At 45.7% G+C, this 25,980-nt stretch overlaps 1 protein-coding gene across 7 annotated transcripts in view; it reads right to left on the bottom strand.

The window, feature by feature from the left end:
* ERN1 (endoplasmic reticulum to nucleus signaling 1) overlaps positions 1-25,980 on the bottom strand; it is a 78,003-nt gene that overhangs the window by 13,627 nt on the left and 38,396 nt on the right. For 5 of the 7 annotated variants that reach the window (XM_038546864.1, XM_038546867.1, XM_038546869.1 and 2 more), the window contains 10 exons: positions 18,420-18,453; positions 17,154-17,226; positions 13,249-13,321; positions 10,786-10,908; positions 9,499-9,600; positions 8,380-8,641; positions 7,025-7,103; positions 6,039-6,204; positions 3,310-3,428; positions 308-499 (listed from right to left, as the gene is read on the bottom strand). In XM_038546864.1, coding sequence (XP_038402792.1) covers positions 308-499; positions 3,310-3,428; positions 6,039-6,204; positions 7,025-7,103; positions 8,380-8,641; positions 9,499-9,600; positions 10,786-10,908; positions 13,249-13,321; positions 17,154-17,226; positions 18,420-18,453 — 1,223 coding nt within the window. The remainder of the gene's footprint in view (positions 1-307; positions 500-3,309; positions 3,429-6,038; positions 6,205-7,024; positions 7,104-8,379; positions 8,642-9,498; positions 9,601-10,785; positions 10,909-13,248; positions 13,322-17,153; positions 17,227-18,419; positions 18,454-25,980) is intronic. The other 2 variants (XM_038546870.1, XM_038546871.1) reach the window with 1 other exon arrangement.

The following is a 25,980-nucleotide window of genomic DNA, read 5'->3' as shown; positions in this document are numbered from 1 at the left end:
GGATTTTCATTTATCATGCCTACTCTTAAAAAAAGGAAAAGACAGTCAACTATACAAAATGATCTGCAAAAGCAAGGTTTACAAATCAGCTTTTACAATCTGTTAACTCTAAGACCTAGGTAAAATATTGTCTTTTCCTGAGAAGTTAGTGTCTTTTTAATTATGATGTTTCTGAAGAAAAGCAAATACTGACTTTGAAACGTGAAAGGAAACGTATCTGCTTGTTTGCCATGTGTCTGGAGCTCACGGACATAAAGGTGACCAGCATGGAAGTTCAGAAGGGCAAAGGGAAAGGGCAGAGCTTTACCAAGGGGTAGGTGATGATGAAGGCCACCCAGCCAATGAGCAGGAAGGTGCTCAGGATGATGGTGGCTATGTCCTTGAGCACGGAGTCCACGGGGGCCTCAGCCTTGGCAGGGGCATGCTCGTACTTCTCTTCCACATCCTGTGACACGGTGGTAGGTGCATTTTCTGAAGTCTGGTCAACCAGGTTGATAACCTTGTATGGGACAGAGTGACTACGTCACTGCAAAATTTCTAGCCAGACATAAATGAGCCAAACAATCAACAGTAGCCATGGGTACCAGGAAAAGACCATACTTTAAAATGTATTGTTGTTTTTTTTTAAAGCACATCAAAGATCACAAAGCCAAATAATCGTTGCCTTTATCAAAGTGACAGTCTCAAGAGGCCATGCTTTATTGCAGTGATGTTATCAGGACTCAAAAACAGTTCTAAGAGCAAAGTACTTTCAGAAGTGCCTTCAGATCCTATATGCTTTTGAAAATCCTCATTGAAGGCAAAGATTTCCCTCTTCGAGGGTAGACTTGATATTCGGGAAAACTCTGATAACACATCAGCGACAAAGTCTGGTGAAAATGTTGACAATTCCTTTAACAATACCATTTCATACTAAAAAGGAAAACCATGTGTGTGTACCCACATGTGGCTGAAGAGTAATAAAACAGCCTGCTTCTGTTCCTTGTAAACTTTCAGTGCAACTCCAAAAACCAAATCATTTTTTTCAGGTTTTCCACTGTTTTTCAGTTTCTGAAGAGCATCAGAATCTTTTGTTAAAGAAAATTTTAGTTGGAAGCCCAAAATTAAACCAGATAAAAGTGGGCTTTTCGGAGTTTCTAGGACTCCAAGAATAGTTTAGAAAAATGCATCAGTTGGTTCTCAGACATCTAGTGTCCTGGGAGTGCACCGTCACTGTGTGTCCAGGGAAGGAAACACACAGACTTTGAACAAGTGCAAGACCTGGCATCCCCCACCACACACCCACCTTTCTGCCTGTCCCAGACTTCTGCCTACGACTCTCCTTTCTAGCTGCCCCACACCCACAGTGTATGGGGTGGGGATGGCACGGCTTGGGGAAAGCAGGCAGCTGAGGAATGTCTGCGGAGCATGTGACCAGGAACAACACTTGGTTATATTCCCTTCAAATGTGTTTGTTAAAAAAGTTGTCTTCTTGCCATAAAAATGCACCTCAGAGTATTTTAATGGAGTCTTTAAAAACTCTGTTCTGGGATCGAGTCCCACGTCGGGCTCCCTGCATGGAGCCTGCTTCTCCCTCTGCCTGTGACTCTGCCTCTCTCTCTGTGTGTGTCTCTCATGAATATATAAATAAAATCTTTAAGACAAAACAAAACAAAACTTTGTTCAAGTTTGGATGATTATTAAAATCTTAACTGTGGGGCAGCCCGGTGGCTCAGCGGTTTAGCGCTGCCTTCAGCCCAGGGCGTGATCCTGGAGCCCCGGGATCGAGTCCCACGTCGGGCTCCCTGCATGGAGCCTGCTTCTCCCTCTGCCTGTGTCTCTGCCTCTATCTCTCTCTCTGTATCTCTTGTGAAAAATAAATAAAAACTTTAAAAAAATAAAATAAAGTCTTAACTGTGGCCATCTCTGGGCATTAGATTAAGGGTACTACTGTCTTATTTTCTTCTCTATACTTTTATTTTCTAAGGGTTCGACGGACATCCGATCGAGACGTTAAGATAGCAATGCTTTCCAAAATCGCTGCTTAGGACTCCATGGGCTTCTCCAATTGGCTACCTCCAGAGACGACAGACAACTCAAGATATTTCACTCTAGAATCTTAAACAGCTATATGACTTTTCCTTTCCTCTCTCTTTGTATAAAATCTGAACCCTACAGAGAACTTGCCGTGCTTGCGGTCCCCATATCAGGTAGCCCTTCTTGTCTTCCTCGGACCTTGCCCAGAGTCCAGGCCGCTTTCAGGCCTGGGTCCCCCATGGCAGGGCTGCAGGAGTTGCCAAGTCCAAATGGCCTCCGGACCCCCTCCCTACCCCACTGGCCATGCTGGAACCCCTTCCACAGAGCTACCCGCCTGCCTTCTCCACCTGCTCCATGTCACAGAAGGATGTCACCTCTGGGCATAGCAGTGGTCTCTCTGCCCTCTGGTTTCTGACTGGAACATCAGCAGATGGGGCAGGGGGAGGAAAACGAGGTCCGATTCTGTGGGGTTGCTGAGTATGTCAACTGAAGCTTCAGGCTCCTGGCCTGGAGTCCCTTTCCACTCCTGCCCACCCCCCTGTCCCATTTCAGGCTAAAGGATGCTAAGAGAACCCCTGGGGCTGTCCACATCTGTGTAAATAATCCCTTATTAAACTCCCCTCCGATCATCTTAATCTGGGTGGTCCTTGTGTCCAGCTGAGACCCTGACTGGCACTCTGTCTCCCCAGGGCTGCAGGAAAGCGGCCCAGGTCAGAGGCTCATGCCAGCGACCATCTGGGTGGGCCTCTTTGCTGCCCAAGTCTCCATCCTGTGGTCCCTGCCAGACCAAGCCTCTACCAGACCAAGTTGCCAAGCCGACTGCTTCTGAAGGGCCGCTCCTGGCTTCCTGAAGCTCCAGGTCTCCCACTTCCTCATTTCATCAACCATTTGTTCCACTTCCAGGTGTATGCAAACCTCACTAACATGGTTCTCCTGTAGCACGTGGTCCCAGTTCCCACTGCTCCCCACCTGGTGGCCTTGGCCCCCAGAGCTGCACATGCAGGATTAGTCCTTCCTCCAGGCCTTCATCTCTGCTGCTCTCTCCATCCCCCACCCTCTGGTGCCCTCTACCTCTCTCCCATCGGGCCAGCGCCCTCCCCTTCCATCCCTCAGCCTTCACTTCACTAGCGATTTGTCTTCCTCTCCACCAGGCCTTCACTGGGTGATGTTGGCTATGGATTCCTGAGCATTCCTCACCCTTCTGAGTCTACTGAAAACTCTTAAGGCAAGGGCAAATCCCATCCCCCCAACACCTGACAGGAGGAGCCAAGAACTGTTCATGTTCCCACTCACCTCCTCAAAGCTCTTCTTCTCTGAATCAGCAGGAATCACATTTTCCCGATGTTTGGGCAGGTTGTTGGGGAATCTCTCCAGCATCTTGGTAGATGCAGACAGGGGGGTTTCATGGTGTCCTGTGGAGGAAACAAACTTCCATGAGAACAGCTCTGTTTAGCTCTAATGTTAAGTGAATCCCATATTACTCAGAAGAGCCAGTTAACTCTCACGCTGTGCTGTTGGCCCCCACAACACACTTTCCTTTTGAATCTCTCAGTGTGATTCGGGTCACATCCTATGAGCTTTCCACTGTTGTTGCAAATCTATCAGAGATTGTATGGTCTATATTTCCTAGACAAAAATAAACAAGAACTCGTCTGCGCTATGAACATTTCTTGATTTGGAAAACTCTTTTTCTTTTAGTCAGTTCTCTATCTACAAGATTGTTCTTTCAGGGAAACCTCATTCTGTTCTGAACCATTGCCAGTTTCCCCTTATGAGAACTGTGAGACATGCTTTGCTGGGAAGCAGGATGTCTTCATGTGGGATCTACCTGCTTCAGACCCTGCTATCAGACTTGCAGATGTGGCCCAGGGATCTGAATGGGAGTTTCTCTGGCTACCTCTGAGGCTAACAGGAAACCTTCACTCTAGAAGAAAATAGGTTATCTTTCCACATGCTACTTTGCACTGTAGTGCCCTCCTTGTCCCTGCCCCCAGGACCTGTTCTCAGGGTTTTGAGTCCTGCCTCCTCTGCAGGGACTTAGTAACAGACCACAATGGAAATGATTAGCCTGGATCCTTCTTTCTTCCTGTACCTCTGTTCAGAGACAGGGGTCTCCCATAGCTGGGCCTCTGGTACTATCATGCTGCACACTAAACCAACTGTTTTATAAGCATAATTATAAGATCCCAAAACATTTTTGTACAAACAGTGGCCAGTCTTAATGATTTATCTATTCTATCATCATTGTATCCAGGCTCCTGAATCAGGATCTCTGGGGGTCACACATGTGTGTTTGAGGAAGCTCCCAGGGGAAGCCAAAGTCACCCAGGTTAGGGCCACTGCTCTGGGGAAACCCAGAGACCACACCACTCAAGCTAAATGGACTCATTTTATTTTCAAGACCAATGTGGAAGTGGAGATATCCTTCATGTCTTCCACAAAAACCAAATCAAAGGACACGGTTGGAAATAAAAGAGCAGCTCATTTTACCTGTGGCCCGGAGTCTACGCAAAGATTGTCAAGTAGTTCCCCGGCCTTATTTAAAGATGACTAGCTTTGGAGTTCCTCCAAAAGGCTTCAGAAGGTGGATGGTTCCCTAATGACTTCTTCATACTCTGTTGAGCTTCTCAGTTTTCTTACTTGGACAACCTTTCCATTTTAAAAGGATACCATTTTGTGACCTAGCCATGAAGACCTTTTTTCCATATTTTTTATAGTCTTATGTACATACTTCCTTAGTTCCCAATAATTTTTTCACTTCCTAGCCACCTTCGTTGGTGCATAAAACCATGTGACCTTGTGCTTTTAACAGCCTCCATTCATCTGCTACTTTCCTCCTCACACTGGTCCACTCCTACATGCTCTTGAAACTAGTTCTGGCCACAAAAAAGGGGGGAGGATTAGAATTCATTTTGTTATCTCCTTTGTCCATTATTTGGTAGAAATTATAACCAGAAGAAAAATGGCTACAAGGAGTCACGAAGAACAAAGAACAAGACCTGGACAACCATAAAGGGACTGATCAGGACTCCAGTATACTCAGGTTCTTGTCTGCAATACCCCGATACCCACTATGGGGCTGATGCTGAGGGCCTCCTGGGCCCACACTCTTCTTCCCAGTTGTTCCACATCCTCTCCCCTCCCCATGCCTCCAGTGCTGCCCTCTCTGCCCTGTCCCCCTCAGCACCTAGCACCCACTCGCCTCCTGTCCCCCTCACAAGGCTGCAACCCCACGTCTCACCACCTCTAAGGCTGGGTTGGGGGCAGCAGAACAGAGGGGATATGGGGCAAAAGGAAGGCAAGTCAAATTCGAGAAAACCGCCCTGCTCTAATTCCTTGGGACACTTGCCAGAGACACAGCTCCTCTCCTGTGACTCTGCCTTCATTGGTCACACTCACTGTCTTTGAGTGTCATCTCAGCTTCTCTCTGTAGCTGACAGGACCCCCAATCCATTCCGAGGGCCACTGGCAAGGGCAGCAAAAACAGAAGAGAAAGGAAGAGGAGATCCCTCCTCCCATACACACAGCGGGGACCTGTGCCATGCTCCCTGATCCAAGACCAGCCTTGACCTCTTCACAGCCCTTTATCCCTCCTGGGTCTCCAACCCTCTCCCCTCCCCCGGGCCAACTCCCAGGGAATTCTTCTGTAGGAATTACTCCAGTTTCCTGTAAGTGGAATAACATGGGTGTCTACCTCACAAGGGGCCACTGGCAGAAATGAGGCAATGGGTTCTACTCAGGCCTGGCACATAGCAGCCGGCCAGTGGGCCAGATAACTGCACAAAGGTTATGTCAGTCAGTAACTGGGTTTTAGAACATTAAATGATTTTTGAGAGCTGACTTGGTAACACAGCTACCCTGTTTATCTTCCTTGGGAGTAAAAAACGTTCCCAGGTCAGAAAGACTATCTTGGACCTGAGGGAGCACAAGGCCGAGTTGACCACGGTAACTAATAAGCCCTGGCCTTTGCCCACCAGGGGGCAGCACGTTGCAGCCTGAACCCAGGAGAAATGCACTCTTACCTATGAGAAGCCAGTAGTTCCTCAAGTAGTTGAGCTTGTTCTTCCCTTTGAGCCCAGGGTCAAACTTTAGGTCGGTGCTGGGCGTGATCACACATTCCCCTTTATCTCCAATGGTGACCCCGTCGGTCTGGGGGCCTTCCAGCAAAGGCAGAGTGCTGCCTCGGGGCTATGAATAAAGAACTGGTGTGAGGTCTGGGGCAGCCCTCAGAAACAAGCAAGGGAAGTGATTTCTGGTGTGGGGCTGGTCCAGGGCAAGACACAAAGGCCCTCAGAAGGCAGAAGCTCCTCCCTGAACACGTGACAATGTTGTGCTGACATCTTTATCGTGGACAGCTTCTTAAATTCTTATATCTGGGAACTGGGAAGAACGTGTGTGGAAATCTCAGAGGCCACTGTGAGAAGTAGAGGTAAGTGAAGGAACCCAGTCTATACGCTGACCCAGATGGAACAATCTCCAGCCAGGAGCCCGGTGCTGACTCAGCACTTTAAAGAGGCTAGTGAGGTCTGAGGAGGCCTTGAGAGGTTACAAAAGGATGGATTTGAGCAGAGAAAAGAAAGGAAGGGAGAACATTTGAAGCATGAGGCATAGCCTGAACCAAGGTGAAGAAAGGCAAACAGGAATCTTCCAGAATCAGGGAGAAGATGGACTGTACAACTCCCACAGAGATCCGAGTAGTGTGGTAGAGGGCCTTGAGGGCCTGGACTGAAGAGGGCATGAACACCAGCTTAGGCAGTTTAGACTTCAATATGAAAGCAAAGTGGAATGACCCTAGGCTTAGGAAGCTGCTCTTGTCATGCAACTTTCCTCAAGAAGTAGAATGTGGTATGGGCAGAAACTGAGGCTATGGGCAGTTTCTGAGGCTAAGACCTGTGTCTTGCATTCTTTACCAACGGGATGTTCAAATATAATTCACATTCTTTGCTAAAATGGAACAGGAGTGCTTGGGGAGGAGGCTGCACCTGTGAGCCCCCCATAGAAGACTTACCACCACGGCGACCCCCTCGTGAACCATAGAGGGGGAGGCATACAGGCTAGTAGAGTATTTCCCAACATATAGGGTGGGCCTAGGAGACAAGCAGAAACACGCATTCCATTTAATTTCTGCATTCCACAAAAGGCACCTTTCTGAAGAGAAGTATCCCAGCCCCAAATGCCATGCTAAGAATAACCAGATTAACCCCTAGCACCCCGAGCAGTGGGATGTGAAGGCAGGGCTACCATCCTGGGAAGCTGGGCTGCAGGCCCCAGCTGTCACTCACTGCCTACAGAGGTGTGCACAAGTCACCTAACTGCAAGCCTTGGTTTCCTCATCTGCCAAAGGGCAGGGCTACACTAGAGCATCCCCATGATGGCCTGCAGAAAGAACCATGTGCCGTGATAATCCAGGAAGGACTGAATGCTTGCAACCCCTGCAAAGCTGCTAAGATGGCCCTGGCCACAACATGCTCTGACAACTGAGCTGCCATTCTGTCTCATGATTCTTAGGGAGTCTAGAGGCTCTACAGAAGCCCTAAGAAATAGTCAACTGCTCTCATGTGGAGGACCACAACAAAAGGATACACAAAAAGTTCCAAACTGGGTGAGACTTCTGTTTCCTCAGCTGGTGGTCTGTCCCTGCCAGGAGCATCAAGGTGGGTGGGTGGGGGAACGGGAGGGTTTGGCTTTGTCTGTGGGGTCAGTGTGAAAATGTGGGGGCTGCACCTCCAGACCCTTGTGATTACCGTCAAGAGCGGGTTTGGGATTGGTCATCCACTAAGTTCTTGAAACCTCTCTCAACAGATACCTCATGTATGAAAGGTATCATACACCTTAGAGAGCACGGTCACAGTCTCATCTGCTCCCTCTGCAGTGCTGTAAAGTGGGAAACAGGGATTCAGCAAGGCCAAGGGACCAAGTTATAGTTTGGGAACAGGTGGGGATGGCGAATACAAGCCTACTGAGTCTCAGACAATACATGCAGTAACCTTCTTTCCCTAATTTTGGAAATGAATATAACTTATAATAAAAATTTGGGAAATACAGAAAGTTAAAAAGTAACTCTATTGCTATACTCCCGCCAGATCTATCCAAATTGTACTGTGGTTATGTATCGGCAGTCTCTTTCTTACCCCTGTCCATAATTTTACTTAATATTCAAGAATTCTGAAGTCAGGGGATGTCCCAGTTCTTATACGTATTGAGAGCTTTCTGACTGAGCCAGTCCTGGCCCTTCCTATACCTCATGGCTTCAAAGATGTGTGCCCTGAGCCCTAGAGTCCTGTGTACGGTATGCCACGCTGCAGCAGGACCAGGGTATTTGGGTCACAGCTGCCCTCTTCTGCCCCGGGTTCCTTGACTCACGTCAGCTTGCTCTTGGCCTCCGTCTCCTTGGGGAATGGGTACTTCCATTTGGTGATGCGGCCCACCTCCCCAGACATGAAGGTCAGATAGCGCAGGGTTTCCACGGCGACGTTGATGTGCATCACCTTCTTCAGACCCTCCCGCTGCCAGACATAGAAGGCCACCACAGGAGAAGCATAGTTTTGGATCCACAAGACATCACCAGATTCACTGTCCACCGTCACCACCAGCCCATCACCATTGGACACAAAGTGGGACATCTCTGTACAGATCAAATAAACAAAGCATGTGGTCTCACCCCGTCTTGTGACCACATCCTCTCTTAGCAGGTTGCAATCACTCAGCTAGAAGTAACAAGGCTTCTGGAGTATTCTCAGATACTCCTGACAATTTCATTTGTTTCCAAAGAACCTGTGTAGGCTCTACAACATCAAGGCAGTGAGAGCTGCCTGCTTTATAAACACAAGATAGGGTTGCTCTGTGGAAGGCAATCTACTTGGTGAGATTCTTCAGCACTCTATGTGATTAGTAAGAGTCAATAGTAAGAAGGAGGAAAGTGCCAGTGGAGAGGACTAGGATCCTGATATTTTATAGCTATCATTTCAAACCAATTGATCCAGTTGAAAGTCAAAGTGGACCACTGACACTGCCCACGTCTGCCCACAGAAGAGACTTCTGTCCGACTTTCAGGTGTCATTGTTCAGACAGCAAAACTGGCTTTCAGTTTTCATTTGACTTGGGGGAATGTTTATGAGAGACGTGAACTAGGGGATGAGTCACATTTAAGGGGTGGGTTGTTCATGTCACAGATGATACTTAATTCTGCCTCCCATGGGCTTTTGGTACATCCCCCTGTGACACAAAGGGACTCAATAAGACACATCTGTCCTCCTCCCAGGCTAAACTCCCCACCCACTTTACTAAAGTTCCCCTCCACCCTTCTCACCCAGGTCCCTGCCTTCAATGCTGACTGTCCAAGTATGTACTACAAATCCTTAGAAAGTCCAGAAGCTTGTGGCCAGGAGTGTCTTAAAAGAAAATCCAGCATTTTGGAGTGATCACTTCCTCACAGGTCACAAATACCTAGCCACCCTGGTGGAGCTGCCCAGGAGCACTTACTGTAGTCCCCGTCGTCCTCAGGCAGCGAGGCTGCATAGTCGAAGTAGGTGGCATTCCACCGGAGCTCCCGGGTTTTGGTGTCGTACATGGTGATGGTGTACTCTGGAGAACACATACCAGCCTGTTACCTGGAGGGGCCACAGCACCTGCTGAGGTGCTGACCTTAACTACATTGCAACAAATCCCTTCTACATTGTGTGTAAAATGTCTAGGCCATCCATGTGGAAAGAGAAAGGCCACGTGGACGAGAACTAAAGTCCCAGACACAGGAGTGAAGCTGGCCGACAGCATATGGAGCAAGGCCCAGCCACTCACACTGTGCCCTTGAACTCATGACTCACAGAATCAATATCACGGTGTTTATTTATTTATTTTATTGCACATCACTATTTTATTTTTTTGGTCACAGTTTCTTACAACCACCTATGTTATGGGGTGGTCTACTGTGTAGCCATAAATAGCTGATATTAGAAATCAGTACCTAGAAATGGGATAAGGACACTACAAAAAACTGAAACATGTGGCACTGGCTGGGACAAGGTGGCGGGGGAGGGGCTGGCAGGTTGGCGTGGAGACCAAAGGAGCAGTAAGGAAACTGCTCCTGGAAGTTGAAGACGGGGTTGCCCAGGTTTATACAGTGGTGACACTATTAGTAAGACTACTGTTTGCAGTAACTTGGAAAAGCACAAGAAAGCACCTAAGGGACTTGCAGATCTGGCTGAGATCTCCAGGCAGAATGCAGAAAGCACCAAGGAGTCTCTCTTAACTGCATATGATATAATGCAAGACAGATACACTGAAGACGACACTGTTCAGTTTCCAAGCTGAATACAGAGAAAAATATGGAGGCACCAGGACCGGCATTCCAGCTGGGAAAGAGTCTCACTATAAAAAAAAAACGGCCTCAGGATCAAGATTAAATCAAGGCAACAAGGTGCATACCTGGTGGAGAGAGACCCACTACCTAACGTCTTTAAAAATGGCACTGCTTATTCTGGGAACTGGAAAAGGTTTAAGTCCGGGAAATAGAGCCAAAGAGGCAGAAGAGGCAGTGGCTGCATCATGAAGGCTTTGCAGGCTGTAGTGTTTTGGGCTAATCCCTCAGGCAATGGGGAGCCATTGTGGGGTCTTCTAAAGGGGAATGACATGGTAAAAATCTGTGTTTGAAGGAGACAGCTCTGGCCATCTTCTAGAGAATGAAGCCCGGAGGAAGAGATCCAGAAGGTGCTACTTCAGGTCTTTTTTGGGAAATACGCAGGTTGAACACAACAGAAGCTTCCTTCTTACCTGTTCGCCCAAGATACAGCAGAGAGGTTGATGGGCAGAGACTGTCTGCAAAGGCCGATGACAAAGTCTGCTGCTTCTCCCCGGTCAGAAGGTCAATAACATACCAAATGTCCTGCTTTTTACCTGAAAGGTCACAAGGACACACTGGTTTACACTCACCCCATATGGGGGGGAGAAAGTATCTCTACCAAACTAGCAGGCCAAGATATTTTCTGTGCTGGGAGGCCTGGAGTCCTCCTGATGTTGAAGACATTTCTATGATGCTCTGAGGGTGACAAGGTGAATGCTACTGTGGAGATAATAAAACTTCTGGGGCTGCTGGGTCTTATAATAACTTAATAACCTAATGATGGTTTAAAAATGTCTTCAAGCATAATAACCTAATAAAACTCAGATTTCACTGCTTTGATTAATGACCTTAAATATGAAGACCTGGCCTCTGAAGGGTAATCCTTTTCCCACAGATGAGGATCTATATAAATATGGAAATGCACCCAGGGGTTCATCTCTCTGGTAACCATCATTCATAGATCTCCACACCCCTACTAATGAGCCCACATGTAAAGAGGATCTATAGCTACTGTTTGTAACTCTGACTGGTTGGTATCTGGGACTGAGTAGCAAAGCTGGTTGCAATCTGGTGCTAATGAAGCCAAACTTATCTCAGTCCCTGACCCCAGTCAGTAAGTTATTCCCTGGCCACACACTACACCCCTATATCTCAGTCAGCTAGATTAAAAGGTATGAACGAACAGGTGGACAGCATAGCCAAACAACATTACTGGGAAAACTTAAAGCATGTGCATCTACAGTACATACACCAGAGCAACTGGCTAATGATGGGTCAGCAGCATGGGCCTCCCACCTGAAAGTCAACACATTCACCATAAGGTATGTATGTCTGTTTTGTAAGGCAACACGTCTGGTCACTTGTATCTTCCTAACTTATTGGCCAAGAGTCCTATGTCAAGGGACTCTTGGAAGCAGAGTACAGAGATGTTGGGAAGATCACAGCGCATCAGAATTTCCAGAGCTACACTTAGTTCTAACAGATATAACATATATGCCTAGTCTACATATGTGAAACTTGTCCGTGGATGACAACTTTCTGTTCTCAATGACAAAATCTTAATATGAAAAAGATCTGCAGAAAGAGTGAAAATATCACCAAATAGCTCTGTCCATGATCCCTTTCCATATGATAGGACACCCTTCTGGTTACTTCGAGGGCTACTACAGTCTGAATAATTCGGCTACCTCTTAAAGGATGGACTGGGCAATTGCCAGTTTTAAATATGTTTAATGAACGCACTTAAGAGGTCACCACACAAAGATGATAAAAAAACACACTATCCTAAATGCATCATAAGTGATGAACCTCTGGCAAAAGCTAAAAACCCAGACAGACAACAGTGACACAGACAGTCGGAAGATGGCCAGGATTGGGGAGCCTGGGCAGCTCAGCTGGTTAAGTATCTGCCTTCAGGTCAGGTCATGATCCCAGGGTCCTGGAGTTGAGCCTACATTGGGCTCCCTGCTCAGTGGAGAATCTGCTTCTCCCTCTGCCCCACTCTGCACTTGTGCTCTCCCTCTCTCATATAAATAAATAAAATCTTAAAAAAAAAAAAAGTCAGGTAGGCCTGGAGCATGGCCCAAGGGAGAGAGAGAAAAAGCCTGTATTGATCACTTCCTTTGAATCCCGAGGCTTCCTCATGCGGAAGGTGTGGAAGAAAGCAATAGCCTCTGTGTCCCAGGCAAAAACTTAAAATCCAGCCTGTACTTGAGGCCCCAAAATACATATAAAGCTCCCGAGGCATGAATAGGCAATAACCACTTTCAGTTCCTCAGAAGGAAAGCTGCTATGTAAATACAGGATATTATTACTACTATGATTTCAAGATAAACACAGCTCTCCTTTGTATTACAAATGCATTTTTATTGACATTTTGGCAGCAAACACAGTAAAAGAAAAGCAGGTGATCTGATGCTTTCAAAGAGGTGACCCCATAGGTATGAAGGCGGCTTATCTAGCCAAGCTGTTAAGTGCTGTTTTATCCAATATTCTGATAGCAGGAAATACTATGAAAGTCCTATAATTAATAGGCAGAACCTGGCTTCCCTTTCTTGGCTCAGACTATTGTGTTCACTTTAAATTTCATCCAACTGCTTCTGGGTATGTTGCAATCTTTAAATCACAGGGGTAAGTCAACACAGCAACTAAAAGTTTTTAAATGAGTAACCATATTAATGGTGTCAAGTCTGCTCCCAAGGGGGGCGGGGGGCTTTCTTAATTGGTCAGCTGATCCTGGCGTGAAGAAGCATAATCAAGGCAAGAAAGACCTTTCTCAGAAGGGTTGGTGGGGAGTCACTGCACACCTCTCTCTCCGACGTGCCACTTTCCCAGATTCTGGGACTCCTTTCCAAACAGATCAAAGTTTCAGTGTTGAAAACAGGAACTCTTACCCATGTAGAGAATTCCATCTGAACTTCGGCATGGGGATGCCTGTACCAATTCTGGGATGGTAAAAGGAAGTTTCTTTACAAAAAAAAAAAAAAAAGAGGCAAAGGAAAAAATAAGTTAACCAAGTCTTGTGCAATTATTATAATTTTACTGCACAATCTGTTTCTGTTACCCAATTCTGCTAAAAAGAGAGAAGCAGTGTTGATGGCTGATGGGAGCTTTCCCAACTGGAAACCAAGGAGAAGGGATGCCCCAGGCTTCCATATCCACTTTGATCAAGCCTCCAGCTCTCAGCTCCCTGTCAGGAGCTCCTTAAAGTATCTTGTCCAGAGCACTTCTGGGGAAGACACAAACCTTTTCTGAAAAGACTTATACAAATATGGAGAAGTTACACAATCTTTGAAATTGGGAGGGGGATGGGACAGAAAGAATTCTGTCTTGGAAAACTGACCCAGAGCCAGCTAGGCTGAGTGGAATGACGTACTTTTCAGAGTGTAGGTGAGCCGTAAGATTAATTCTGAAGAGAAACAACCTCAGTACCCAGCTGAAGCTTTAAGGGAAAGAAGTCAGCATTATGCAGGTGACCTAGGAGTTCAAGGTGGAGCAAGTCGTTTTAATGTTTCCTTAATTAAACAATGCTCCACTGGAAAAACAAGGAAATTAAGCCTTTTGGTATTAAAAAGAAATTATGGTAGATGCCAGGAAAAAGAAACTCAAACTCAACCACATGTTTCAACTGCATTTCATCATAAAACTGATTCTTCTGAGTCTACAGCTGACATCTGATAAGTTCCTTTGGTTAATGTTCGTTTCGGTATACTTTATTTTTGGAACATTCTGTGTTCTTGAAACTATTCTGTAGATACCTGCTTCTACTATACTGTCATCTTTTTCTCCAAAAAAAGAGTTCTCTCTAGCTTTAATAAACAGAACTTTACATAATCAATCATTTGGATTTTCCGATTATCCCAACATTTAAACTAGGCCTTCGAAAAAGGAAAAATGCCACAGAGAGGCTGTCATGACTGACTGGGTTTGTGCCAGATGTTCTGGAGAATCAGAAAGTAGTTGCCAGGCTTCTAGTCTGGAGTCCTACAGTGTTTGCTGAGCGCTTCTACAGGTCTACCTGTTCAAGGCCCAACCTGGGAGACACCTGGTTCCTGGAACTGTTAACCTACAACAGGAAAATGTGAGGCGGAGTGGAGTGGTCAGAGCATTTTGGAAGTTCAAGCTCAAGTCTCAAGTTCCAACAATTGACGCTTTGGCCTTGGGCACATTCCTTCACCTCTACGGGCACTGTTTCCACGCCTCCTACATGGGTTACCATCTCTATTCCAGAAGGCTCCTGAAACATGAGACAACTTCCACAAATCGCTCCACATGGTGTTCAGCAAACAGAGTGTTTCAGAAATAGGTTCTGGGAATGTGAAGGGAAATGCTGATGATGAAACACACACACCTCTACGCAAGGCTTGCTTTCCTCCCATCTGTTCTGGTCATGGGCATTCAGAAGATTATGTTAAAATATCCCAATTAGAGCTCACTGCCAGTTACAGTCTAGACCACTGGTTCTCAATCCAGGCTGCACATTACAATCACTTGGAAGCTTTTTTTTGTTTTTTTTTTAAACTCTCTATTGAAGCAGAACATACAAACAGCACACGTGAGTATACAGCTCAGCTTACTTCAACTGTGCAAAGCATCCACATGAAGCAGCAGGATTTTTCCAGCACTTCGAAAACCCTCTTCTTGCCTTCTCTTCCAATCATAACTTTCCAGGGTAACCATTATCCTAACTTCAAGACAGCATAGACTTGTTTTTCCTGTCTTTGAACTTTATATAAATGAATCATTCAGTGTGCAGCCTTTCTTGTTTGTCATCTTCGGTCCAACCTTAGGTTAGTAAGATTCATCCATGCTGCTGTGCAGAGTTGCAGACTGTAGGCTCTCACTGGTGTAGACTATTAAATTATATCGCTATTCCATAATTTCTCTATCCTGTCCACTATGGATGCTTTCCTTATCCTGTTTACTACTGATGCTGTCTGGGTTGTTTTCACTTGTTGATTATTTTCAGTAATGTTGCAGTACGTTTGGGTAGCTGTCTTTAGTGAACACACATGGGTATATAATAAGCTGGGAAGGATTACTGGGTCCTAGGGCTTTACAGATTCTGCCAAACAGTTTCCAAACTGGATATACCAAGTAGCACTTCCACCAGCAGTGTCCAGGAGCTCTGATGGCTCCGCTCCCCCCCCCAACATCTGTTTGTCTACTTTCCTCGTTCTAGCCACTCTAGTATTAGTAGGGCATTGTGATTTTATTTATTTATTTTTAAATTTATGATTTTATTTATTTATTCATGAGAAACACAGAGAGAAAGGCGGAGACACAGGCAGAGGGAGAAGCAGGCTCCATGCAGGGAGCCCCACGTGGGACTCAACCTCGGGTCTCCAGGATCACGCCCTGGGCCGAAGGCGGCACTAAACCACTGAGCCACCCAGGTGTCCCAAGACATTGTGATTTTAACTTGCATTTCCCTAATGACTAATGAAGCTGAGTATTCTTTTCATATGTTTATTGACCATTTGGATATCCTCTTCTATTTCTCTACTGGGTTCTCCTTTTTTAAAAGTAATCCATAGGAGTTTGGGGTGCCTAGGTGACTCAGTCAGTTAAGCATCTGCCTTTGGCTCAGGTTATGATCCCAGGGTCCTGGGATGGAGCCCTGCATGGGTTCGCTGCTCAGCAAGGAGTCTGCTTATTCCTCTCCTTCTGTCCCTCCGCTCTGCTTGTGTTCTCTCACTTTCTCTCTCAAATATAATCTTTAAAAAATAATAATAATCCATAGGAGTTCTTTACATATTCTGAATATGAATCCTTTGTTGGAGTCACATATGTATTGCCAGTTCAGTGTATTCCAAATACATCCTGCCTTTCTTAATGATGTCTCTTAATTAAGAAAAACTCTTAATTTTAATATAATCCAATATATCAATTTTTTCCTTTATAGTTAGTGTGAGGTATTTCTGTTTTGTTTATCTTATCCTATTTAAGAAACCTTTTCTGGGACACTTCGGTGGCTCAGTTGGTTAAGTGCTGAACTCTTGATCTTGGCTCAGGTCTTGATCTCATAGTTGTGAGTTTAAACCCTGCACTGAGCTCCATGTTGGGTGTGGAGAAGGATGGAAGGAAGGGAGGAAGGAAGGGAGAGAGGAAGGAAGGGAGGAAGGAGGGAGGGAAGGAAGAAAGAAAGGAAGAAGGAAGGAAGGAAGGAAGGAAAAGAATCTTTTCTTACTCTAAAGTTGTGAAGATATTCTGTTACTTTTTTTCCTTAAAGTTTGGTTTCATATTTCGTACTTAGATATGTAATCTCTCTGAAACTGAGGTTTGTGTGTCTGGTGAGGGGTAAGAGTTAAGATACTTTTCATGGACATCCCAGTTGAAGGGTGAAAGACCACCCTTCCCCACTGCACACTGCAGCATCGCCTTTGTCATAAATCAGGTGATCATCCATGTGGGTGTGTTTCTAAATTCTCTTGTCCAGGGAGCTTTTAAAAATTGCTGATGACCTTGATCAATTAAATGGAAACTTCTAGGATTGGGATCCAGACTCAGTAGTTTGTTGTTGTTGTTGTTTTAAGAATTCTCCAGGTTATTACAATGTATAGCTAAGGCTGAGAACCACTGGGAAATTTGCTGGGGTGAATGGGGGTGGGGAATGCTTCAAACTACCCCCAATTTGAGAATCACTAGTTAGAGATCAAGTCCTGCTGCTAAAGGGAGTATTATACCTCTCTAGTGTATAGTAATTTTTTTTAAACTCTCACGGTGATCTCAATGTACAACAGTTGAGGACCACTGGTCTGGAACCTCTGAAGTACACAAAGAATCAAAATATACTCACTGTCAGGCCTTCGTTATTCTTGCCCCCAAGTGTATACAGACTGCCATCGTTGGGATCCGGGAGGAAAGCAGGCCTAGAGATTGAGCAGTAAGTATCAGTGATAAGTTATAGCCCAGGGCACAGAACAAAATATCAAAGCCATGCAAAGTCATGATTGGAGTGAGGGAGGCATGCGTGTGTATAAGACAATTCCACCCACTGCTCTTTCACTTTTAGCTACAAATAAAATATCCCTATGGTGATAGGCTATATTTGAGCAGAAAAAAGCAACCTGTAAGAAAAAAAGTAAAAAACCATAGAAGAGTAAGTCATCATTTGGTCAAGTACTCTGAATGATGATAAATAAGTGAAAAGGACCCAGGTAAGTCTGCTTTTCAGTTTCTAAGTCAATTGTGTATAGAACTTCAACAATTAATATTTAATAGCATGGAACAGTACATAAATGGTAGGACAAATCTACCTTCAGTCTTCAACAAACATGTATTTTTAAACTGGAGGCAATAAAAGCAGACTCTGAAAGCTTGACCTCAGAGAGAACTTGCCAAGGAGATATGGTGGTCTTTATTTTTTTTTTTTAATTTTTTTTTTTTTAATTTATGATAGTCACACAGAGAGAGCGAGAGAGGCAGAGACACAGGCAGAGGGAGAAACAGGCTCCACGCACCGGGAGCCCGATGTGGGATTCGATCCCGGGTCTCCAGGATCGCGCCCTGGGCCAAAGGCAGGCGCTAAACCGCTGCGCCACCCAGGGATCCCTATGGTGGTCTTTAACACGTGGCTTCCCATAAAGCAGATACGAGGTGATCTTTGATAAGGTTAATGTGGTGGAGTCTGAATTAGGACTAGGCACTCAAAAACCCTTTGTTCAATCTTTTCTGTACTTAGGATGTCCCATCATTTGAGCTCTTATAGGGGCTATAACACATACACTGTAGTAGCAGGTTACGCTCATGTTTCCTCTTCATGGTATGACACAATGAAAAGGGAGAGATTTAAACCCTTGGTAAGACTTTGGCAGTTTGGTAGGACTTAAACTCAACTGGAGTTTCATCTCAAGTAGGCCTTTTAGTATCACTGCCTCCCTTCCCTGGGGAACTGACTGCCCGACACAGGTCATAGCACCTGTAAGACTTCACGTCTCCGTCATTCTCATTATACCTTAGGTGTACGTATATATGTGCTCCCAGCAGCTAGCTTCTTAAATACTGACTGAATAGTTAAGAAAATGAATTAAAGGAAGGTATCGAAGCAAATTAGAAGACTTACTCTTCCACATGTGTTGGAACCTGCAGAACAGGATCTGTGCAAAAGAACAACAAATACAACATCAGACAGACTCTAAAATACCAGGATTCCAAGAAGGCCCCCAAGACAGATTCACAAGTGGTACCAATAACTTAAATTTCCCTTAAACTTACCAGATGAAGTATGTGAAGGGACTTTAGAAAACACATACCCAAAGACACAGATTGTCACTGAGATGGGATAGAGAATATAGCACAAAGGAACTGATGTCAAGAAATGTGCACATAGGGGCACCTGGTGGCTCAATCGGTTGAGCATCTGACTCTTGATTTCTGCTCACGTCATGATCAGAGGGTCATGAGATCAAGCCCTGAGTCAGGCTCCGTGCTCAGCAGGGAGTCTGCTTGAGTATTCTTTCTCTCCCTCTGCCCCTCCCCCCTGCCTCTCAAATAAATAAATAGACAAATAGTTTTAAAAAAAGAAAGAAAGAAAGAAAGAAAGAAAGAAAGAAAGAAAGAAAGAAAGAAAGAAAGAAAGAAAGAACGAACACATAACTTGGGGGATGGACAGTGAAGGAAGAATGAGTCTCAAAGCATAGTGGACAATGAGTCACAGTGTCACTATCTGACACATCAATGGCTTTTATAACCTAAACCGCCACCTTGTCACAGATATCTGGAGTGGCATTAGAAACTCCCATTAGGAAAAACAAAACTGTGGCTTAAGAACTAATCTTCTGGTTGATGAGAATTTGGTTGGTGATAAATGGATACATCCCACCGGGGCAGCAAGATGGCAAACTTGGAGCCTCCAAGTGCTTATTCCCCCTCGATTCCCTTTGATCCATCAATTCCATTTCTATAAAACCTAGTTTAAAAGCAATATAAGGGCAGCTCGGGTGGCTCAGCGGTTTAGCGCCGCCTTCAGCCCAGGGTGTGATCCTGGAGTCCCAGGATTGAGTCCCAGGCTCCCTGCATGGAGCCTGCTTCTCCCTCTGCGTGTGTCTGTCTGTCTCTCTCTGTGTCTCTCATGAATAAATAAAATCTTTAAAAAAAAAAAAAAAGCAATATAAAATATAGAAAATGCTTTGTGTACAAAGACACTCACAGTAGCATTACCAATGACATACCTAATCAACGATAAGGTTAAATTAGGGAATGTCTGCTCGGCAGAAAATTAAGGCTTCTAAAAGGGCTTATACAATTTAAAAATGTACAAATCTTTATACTCTGATATTCAGGGGAAAAGATAACATGATACAGAATATTAGTGCAGCTGAGGAGAAAATCTTCAATGCACATAGACAAAAATGATGGAAGGGCAAAAAAAAAAAAAAAAAAAGCCAATTGTAAGATATTTGTGTTGGAAATGTGACTCCTCTACCTGTATTTCCCCAAATTCGTCTAAGAACAGGAGTTACTTTTTAAACTGGGGGGAAAAAGTGTTTTCTCAAAGTCTCTTTTATACTTGCAGTAGGCAAGAACGGCAGAATTTTTCCCTCCCCAGATTCTCCCAGGCACGAAGCAAGAGGATGCTCCTAGTTCCTTGGGCTCGGTGGTGGTGGCCTGAGAGCGCACGGACACGAAAAGAGCGAACATCCACGGCCATGAGGGATTCCCGGCGACCCAAGCCCCGCGGGCCACACGGCGACACCGCCTGCAAGTTCAAAGCTGGGGTGAGGACGGCAGACACCGTCCCAGGATTGCGGATGCCCAGCTGCAGGCTCCGCGGGCCGTGCGCGACGTGACAGATGCCCCCAGTCACCCGGGATTCTCAGATGCAGAGAACCCTTTCAGGCCTTCTCATGTGTTGACTTTGCTCTACAAGCCCGGCTCCTACCCGAAAGGACACACAGTGTTCACGGGGACAGAGGTACACACAGCACGTGTGGCTGTGGGCGGCCCACAAACAATTCATTAAACCAAAAACATGTTAGGAAACAGGAGGAACTGACTGTCAGTTGGGAAGCCGGCGTTTCTCGTTCCCGTTAATCCCCTCTCGGTCCTCTCCCAGGAGGCTGATGCAAGAGACGGGGACGGGGCTCGCGGCGTTCACCTCCGGAAGAGGCGAGGCGCCCTGATGACCCCGCTCCCAGCAGCAGCCCCCACCGTGGCGGCGGGGAGAGCTTCACGGCATTCACAGACAAACACAGCGGGAGAGGGGCCTGCCGGATCCCAGCACGTCACCGGAAACCAGACGCGGGGCCTGACAGGATCTGGAGTCCCCGTCACAGGCTGGTCTTCAGGTGCAGACGTCCCTGGTTCTCTAGGGCTCGTCCACTGTCACCTGACACGGAGGCCTGAAGTCCCAAGATGTGTCCCGCACCTGACGGGTTCCAGTGAAGACACAGGCCACTGGCAGGAGCCGGGGAGGGACCCGAGGGACAGCTCTGCGTGCTCTCGTCCACTCAGGAAAATTAGGTCCCTGGGAGGAACACGCGCAGAGTAAGCCATGCACTGGCACCGCCATTCAAGTCAGCTCCGGCAGGGCAGCAAAGTCCTCTTGGCTTCTGAGGGGAGCAGTGACTATACCCTAGGTATAGGGGAGATATACTTCTTTTTTTCTTAAAGAATCATTTGAATCTGAGATTTGCTTTAAAATACTACAGAAAAAAGGTGCGCCTGGGTGGCTCAGTAGGTTAAGCGTCCAACTTTTTTTTTTTTTTAAGATTTTTTTTATTCATGAGACATACAGAGAGAGAGAGAGAGAGAGAGGCAGAGACACAGGCAGAGGGAGAAGCAGGCACCATGCAGGGAGCCCGACGTGGGACTCGATCCCAGATCTCCAGGATCACGCCCTAGGCCAAAGGCAGCACTAAACCGCTGGGCCACCAGGGCTGCCCAAGCATCCAACTTTTGATTTCAGCTCAGGTCATGATCTCAGGGTCCGAAATCGAGCCCCATGCTCAGTGGGGAGTCTGCTTCTCCCTCTCCTTCTGCCCCCCCCCCCCACTTGCTTGCACTCTCAAATAAGTAAAAAAAATCTTTAAAATACTACAGAATAAAAAATCATATGCAAGGGGAGATAAAAAATGCCAGCCTATTGGTAACTGGTAAAGAGGAACATGGCAAGACTGGGGAGTTTTTTTGCTATTCCTTCTACATATGCTTGAAATTTTCCATAACATAAAAGGATGAAAATATTTGGAAAGTCAGCGAAATAAAAGTAAACAGCATCATCTGAAAATGTGCAATGAAAGTCCAATGTGAAAAAGTGGTTGTTTTTATTTAATAATGAAAGCTGGTATCAGGTAAGATTCTTGTGGGGGGGGGGGGGGGGAGAAGAAAGAAAGAAAAAAAGAAAGATCCAGCTATGTGAAAAGCAACCTGGCCTAACTAGAAAGCTATAAACAAACACAGCTACAAAATAAGCCACTCTATCTATACAGAGACTGATAAGGATAAAAGCCAACCCACAAAGCTGTTTTACTTTCAGAAGGGAGAAAGGGTGTGTGTGGGGGGGGGAGGGTGGTAGTTACTTTGCAAGTATGAAAACAAGTGTTAATCAAGGTAAAGGTAAGGCTATCGCAGGAGGAACTGACAGGCAGAAACAAACCTGCTCACTGCTCCCCGGGAAACAGCCACCGGACTGGACCCGATTCCCCCAGTGGGTCCAGCTTGGGCTTAAAATGGCACAACCCTTACAACCCAGGAGACCTGGATGAGGTTGTGTGACAGCTCATTGATACTGCTGTGCTATTTGAATCCTCCTTTCTAACTGGGAACAGAAATGGCTCAAAACAAATATTCACACCCTTCCTTTGCCCAAATTCACAAGGGTGAAAACTTAAACATTTTTATCTCCCAAAGAAGTGAATTTTCATCTTTCCGTGAATACCTTTTTCACCTTTATTCTCCATTCCATCCTTTCTGGACCTCAGGCCCTCTCCCTCTGTACTGGATCACATGCATACTCTCAACTTTGCTGTGCTACAGGTCTCTGTGGCTCCATCCGCAGCACCAATAGCCCTACTCTCTCAGCTAGTTCCCAACCATTCGGGTGATCCCATGTGCCTGCTGCCCGGATCACACACCAGCAGGCAGCCCCTCCACGGTCACTTCTGGTTCTGTGGCTCGTCCCAAGTCTCTCATCTCTGTGGCCCTGCATGCGTGATTTCTGTCCCCCTTCTGTCTTAGCTCTTCCCCTATCTACTCCAACAGGAAGGCGCATTTCCAGGTTCTCCGGCCAGTTATCTCAGAGAGCACACTCATCCCTGAAATTTCAACCATAACCACAATGGAAGATTTCAGGTCACCATCATCTTCTGAGCTCTTCTTTCTGTATCAACTGGACCTTTCCACTATTTCCTACCAGCACCTCAGCCACCACCTGCCCAAAGTCATGCCCTTCATCTTTTAACTCAGACCCACTTCTACTCTTGACCATGCTATTTTGTTAACAGTACCACTATACTTTTAGAGGACAGACAGGCTCCAAATGACACTGGTGATACTCATTTCTCTCCAACACATCTCACCAGCTGCCAAACTCTAGAGTCTAATCATTTGTTTCCTATGCCCAGTATCCCTCCATCATCAGAGCACCTTCTTTTTTAAGGGCTCCTTCTTCTCCTGGTTTCTATGGCCTTTGGAATCAGATGAGTCTATGTTTAAATCCTAACTGCCAATTACCAGTTGGGTGACCTCAGCAAAATTACCTAATCTCTCTGGGCCCAAATTTCCTCAACAACAAAGAGAAAAAATAACACCACCAATCTCATGAGGCATCTCTGTGGACTGAATAAGAACTAAGTGTTTGTCAAGGCTTAAAAAGTCTGTGCCTTGACACAGAGAATGGTGATCCTTTTAAGGACAGAAGTCAGATTATTCTTCTCTACTGCTCAGAATCTTTTGGTGGTGCCTATCTCAATCGTAAAGATTGTCACACCGTAGCCTGCAAATCCCACACAATCCCACCCTCTAAGGCTCTCCCGCTATTTCCTCCTTTGCTTATTCCAGCCAAGCTGGCCCTCTTCATATTCCTCAAATACTGTCTAGTGTGCCCCTGCCTCAGAGCCTTTGCATTTACTAGCCCCCTGCCTACATCTTTGACCAAATATCACCATCTCAGAGAGGTCTTTCATGAATACCTCCTACCCTGTCCACCCCTCCTCCCTACTTGATTTTTCTCCATGACACTTATCACGTCTAAAGTACAGTATATTTTACTTTTAAAAAACGTTGACTCTAGCCACTGTTAATTACATAAAGACTGGGATTTATCTTTTGTTGTCTGCCATGTTTCTAACACCTCAAACAGTGCCTGGCACAGAGGAGTGTTCAACATATTGACTGAATGAAGCAATCAATTCATGTTACTTTCCTTCCTACTTCTATTCCTGCCCAGCCTGGGCATCCATCATTAATTACTTTTAATACTCCAGCAACTATGCTCTATCACCCCTCAACCCAAAATCTAATCAGCAATCCCCTTTCCTCCACCCAGGCTCTGGGCGCTGCTGAAGAAAACACTAAATCACTCTTGGAGAAACCATTCGACATCTATGGCCAGCTGGACCCCGTGTCATAGGAGATATACTTATCTACTTCCTGGTTGGCCTCTGTTCCCTGCTCCTCACAGCTGTTATTTCAAACCTTCTCTCCTTGACTCAAGCCTCCTCTCCACACCTGATTCTGCTTTCTGGGGGCACAGATGGAGTAAAAGGAGGCAGAGTGAGCTCTCCCAATCTTTCTACTCTTCTCAAGTTTACCCAATTCTCTATAAAAGGACAACATGTTCACCCTCGTATTCATAGATACTGCACAGCTCCCAGGTGGTACCATGTCTCCAAGGATCTTCTGGTCTTCCTCTGGCTGCCTCACTCCTTCTCCTCAGCCCACAAACATACCCAACCTCTGAGTTCTCCTTCACTCTTTGGCACAGGCTTTCCTTTCTCTCCTAATGCAGCATTTAAGTGTACAATTTGAGGAGTCTTGAGAAATCTACACATCCATGTAACCACCCTCACACCATAGAACGTTACCATCACCCCAAAGCATTTTCTCACACACCTTTGGATTCAATATCTCCAACTCCCACCCCATTTAGTCACTGATGGATTTGTTGTGTTTGTTCTAAAGTTGCACAAATGCATTTGTCTATTAGGTTCTCTTGTGGGCCTGGCTTCCTTCTCTCTGCCTCATGTTTCTGGAACTCATCTACATTGTTGTATGTATCACAGTTTGTTCTTTTATACTGGTTAAGTAGTGTTCCACTTTATGGATATGCCACAATTTCTTTAACTGCTGAGGGATACTGGGCTAGAAAAATGTGATTAAAGCAGTTATGAACATTTGTGAGTTTTTGTAGGATCCTAGGTTTTCATTTCTGTTGGGAAAATACCTGGAACATGGAACCATACTGTTTACAACTGACTTGACATGGAGCCACCGAACAGCTCTTGCAAGTGGTTGTGCTATTCAGGTTCCTGCCAGTAATGTGTAAGTGTCTGTATACTTTTTTAAATGTTGGTTCCCAGGTCCTTTCCCCAGGAAGCAGATTCTGTCGATAAGGCCAGGGAATTAGTGTCTTTAACTAGGAAACCATTGCTCTGGATCCTGTTTCACCTTCTTGCCTTCTGTGCCCTTCTCTACAGCCTGCTCTCTGGCCTCTACCCTCAGAGTAAGACCAAAACTTCCCCTGTCAAGTTCCAGTGACCAAATCTAACAAACACTTGCAAATCCTTCCTATTAGGTGTCCACATGGCAGTTTATGACGTTCTCCCATGGAGTCCAAGACTTGGTCCCACTTCCAGTTGCTTATGGGGTAGCTCAACCCCTGATGCCATACCCCCCAGAACTGGTTCTTCTTTTACATTCCCAGATTGGCTGGCCCCACTTGCACCTAGTCATATAATCTGGAAACTCAGAGCTGTCCTTGACTCTCCCCTTAATTTTAACCCACTCCCACTCAATTAGGTACTGAGTTATATAAGATTCAACTCAGTAAACATTTCTCAAAATCTGTGTCCTCCTTTACTACTGCCAAAATTAGGCAGCCACCATTTTTCACTGGGCCTACCCAGCAGTCTCCTAACCAGCTCCTCATCTGGGATCTTTGCCTGTCAGATATGCATTCTACCCACTGTTTGCAAGGATCTGACAAAGGCAAATCTGTTCATGTCTTTCCTCCACATAAAACCCTACAATGGCTCCCCCACTCTGCCTACTGAATACTTTCCATCTCTGTGGCTCAAGTCAAAGGATCCCAAACTTTCCTGGTTCACACCAGCCTTCATGTCTCAGTAATTTCTTCATAGGGCCCTAGGCCAAGAGAAATATCTAACAGTTCCATTTATTAAACAGTTCTACACAACCTAAGTATTTAAGGACTAGCAACTTAGAAGCCATGTGAAAAAAGGGAAAACACGAAAATGCAAAGAAAAGCCATTTATTTCATTCTTAATCATAATTACTTACTAATGGGATGTATACCTGCTGGGTGCCACACATATTCCAAACCTTATAATCGAATTAGACACTGCCAACCCTCATTACCCTTGATTATCATGCGGTATTTGAACTTTATTACAGCAGCCACCAAAAATCCAGCTCTGCAAAGCTCACCAAAAGGAGCACAACCT

The sequence above is a fragment of the Canis lupus genome, chromosome 9 (genome assembly GCF_011100685.1).
Source record: "Canis lupus familiaris isolate Mischka breed German Shepherd chromosome 9, alternate assembly UU_Cfam_GSD_1.0, whole genome shotgun sequence".
Lineage (NCBI taxonomy): Eukaryota > Metazoa > Chordata > Mammalia > Carnivora > Canidae > Canis > Canis lupus.
Note: the sequence above shows the minus strand (reverse complement) of the source record. Positions and strands in the feature narration are given on the sequence as shown.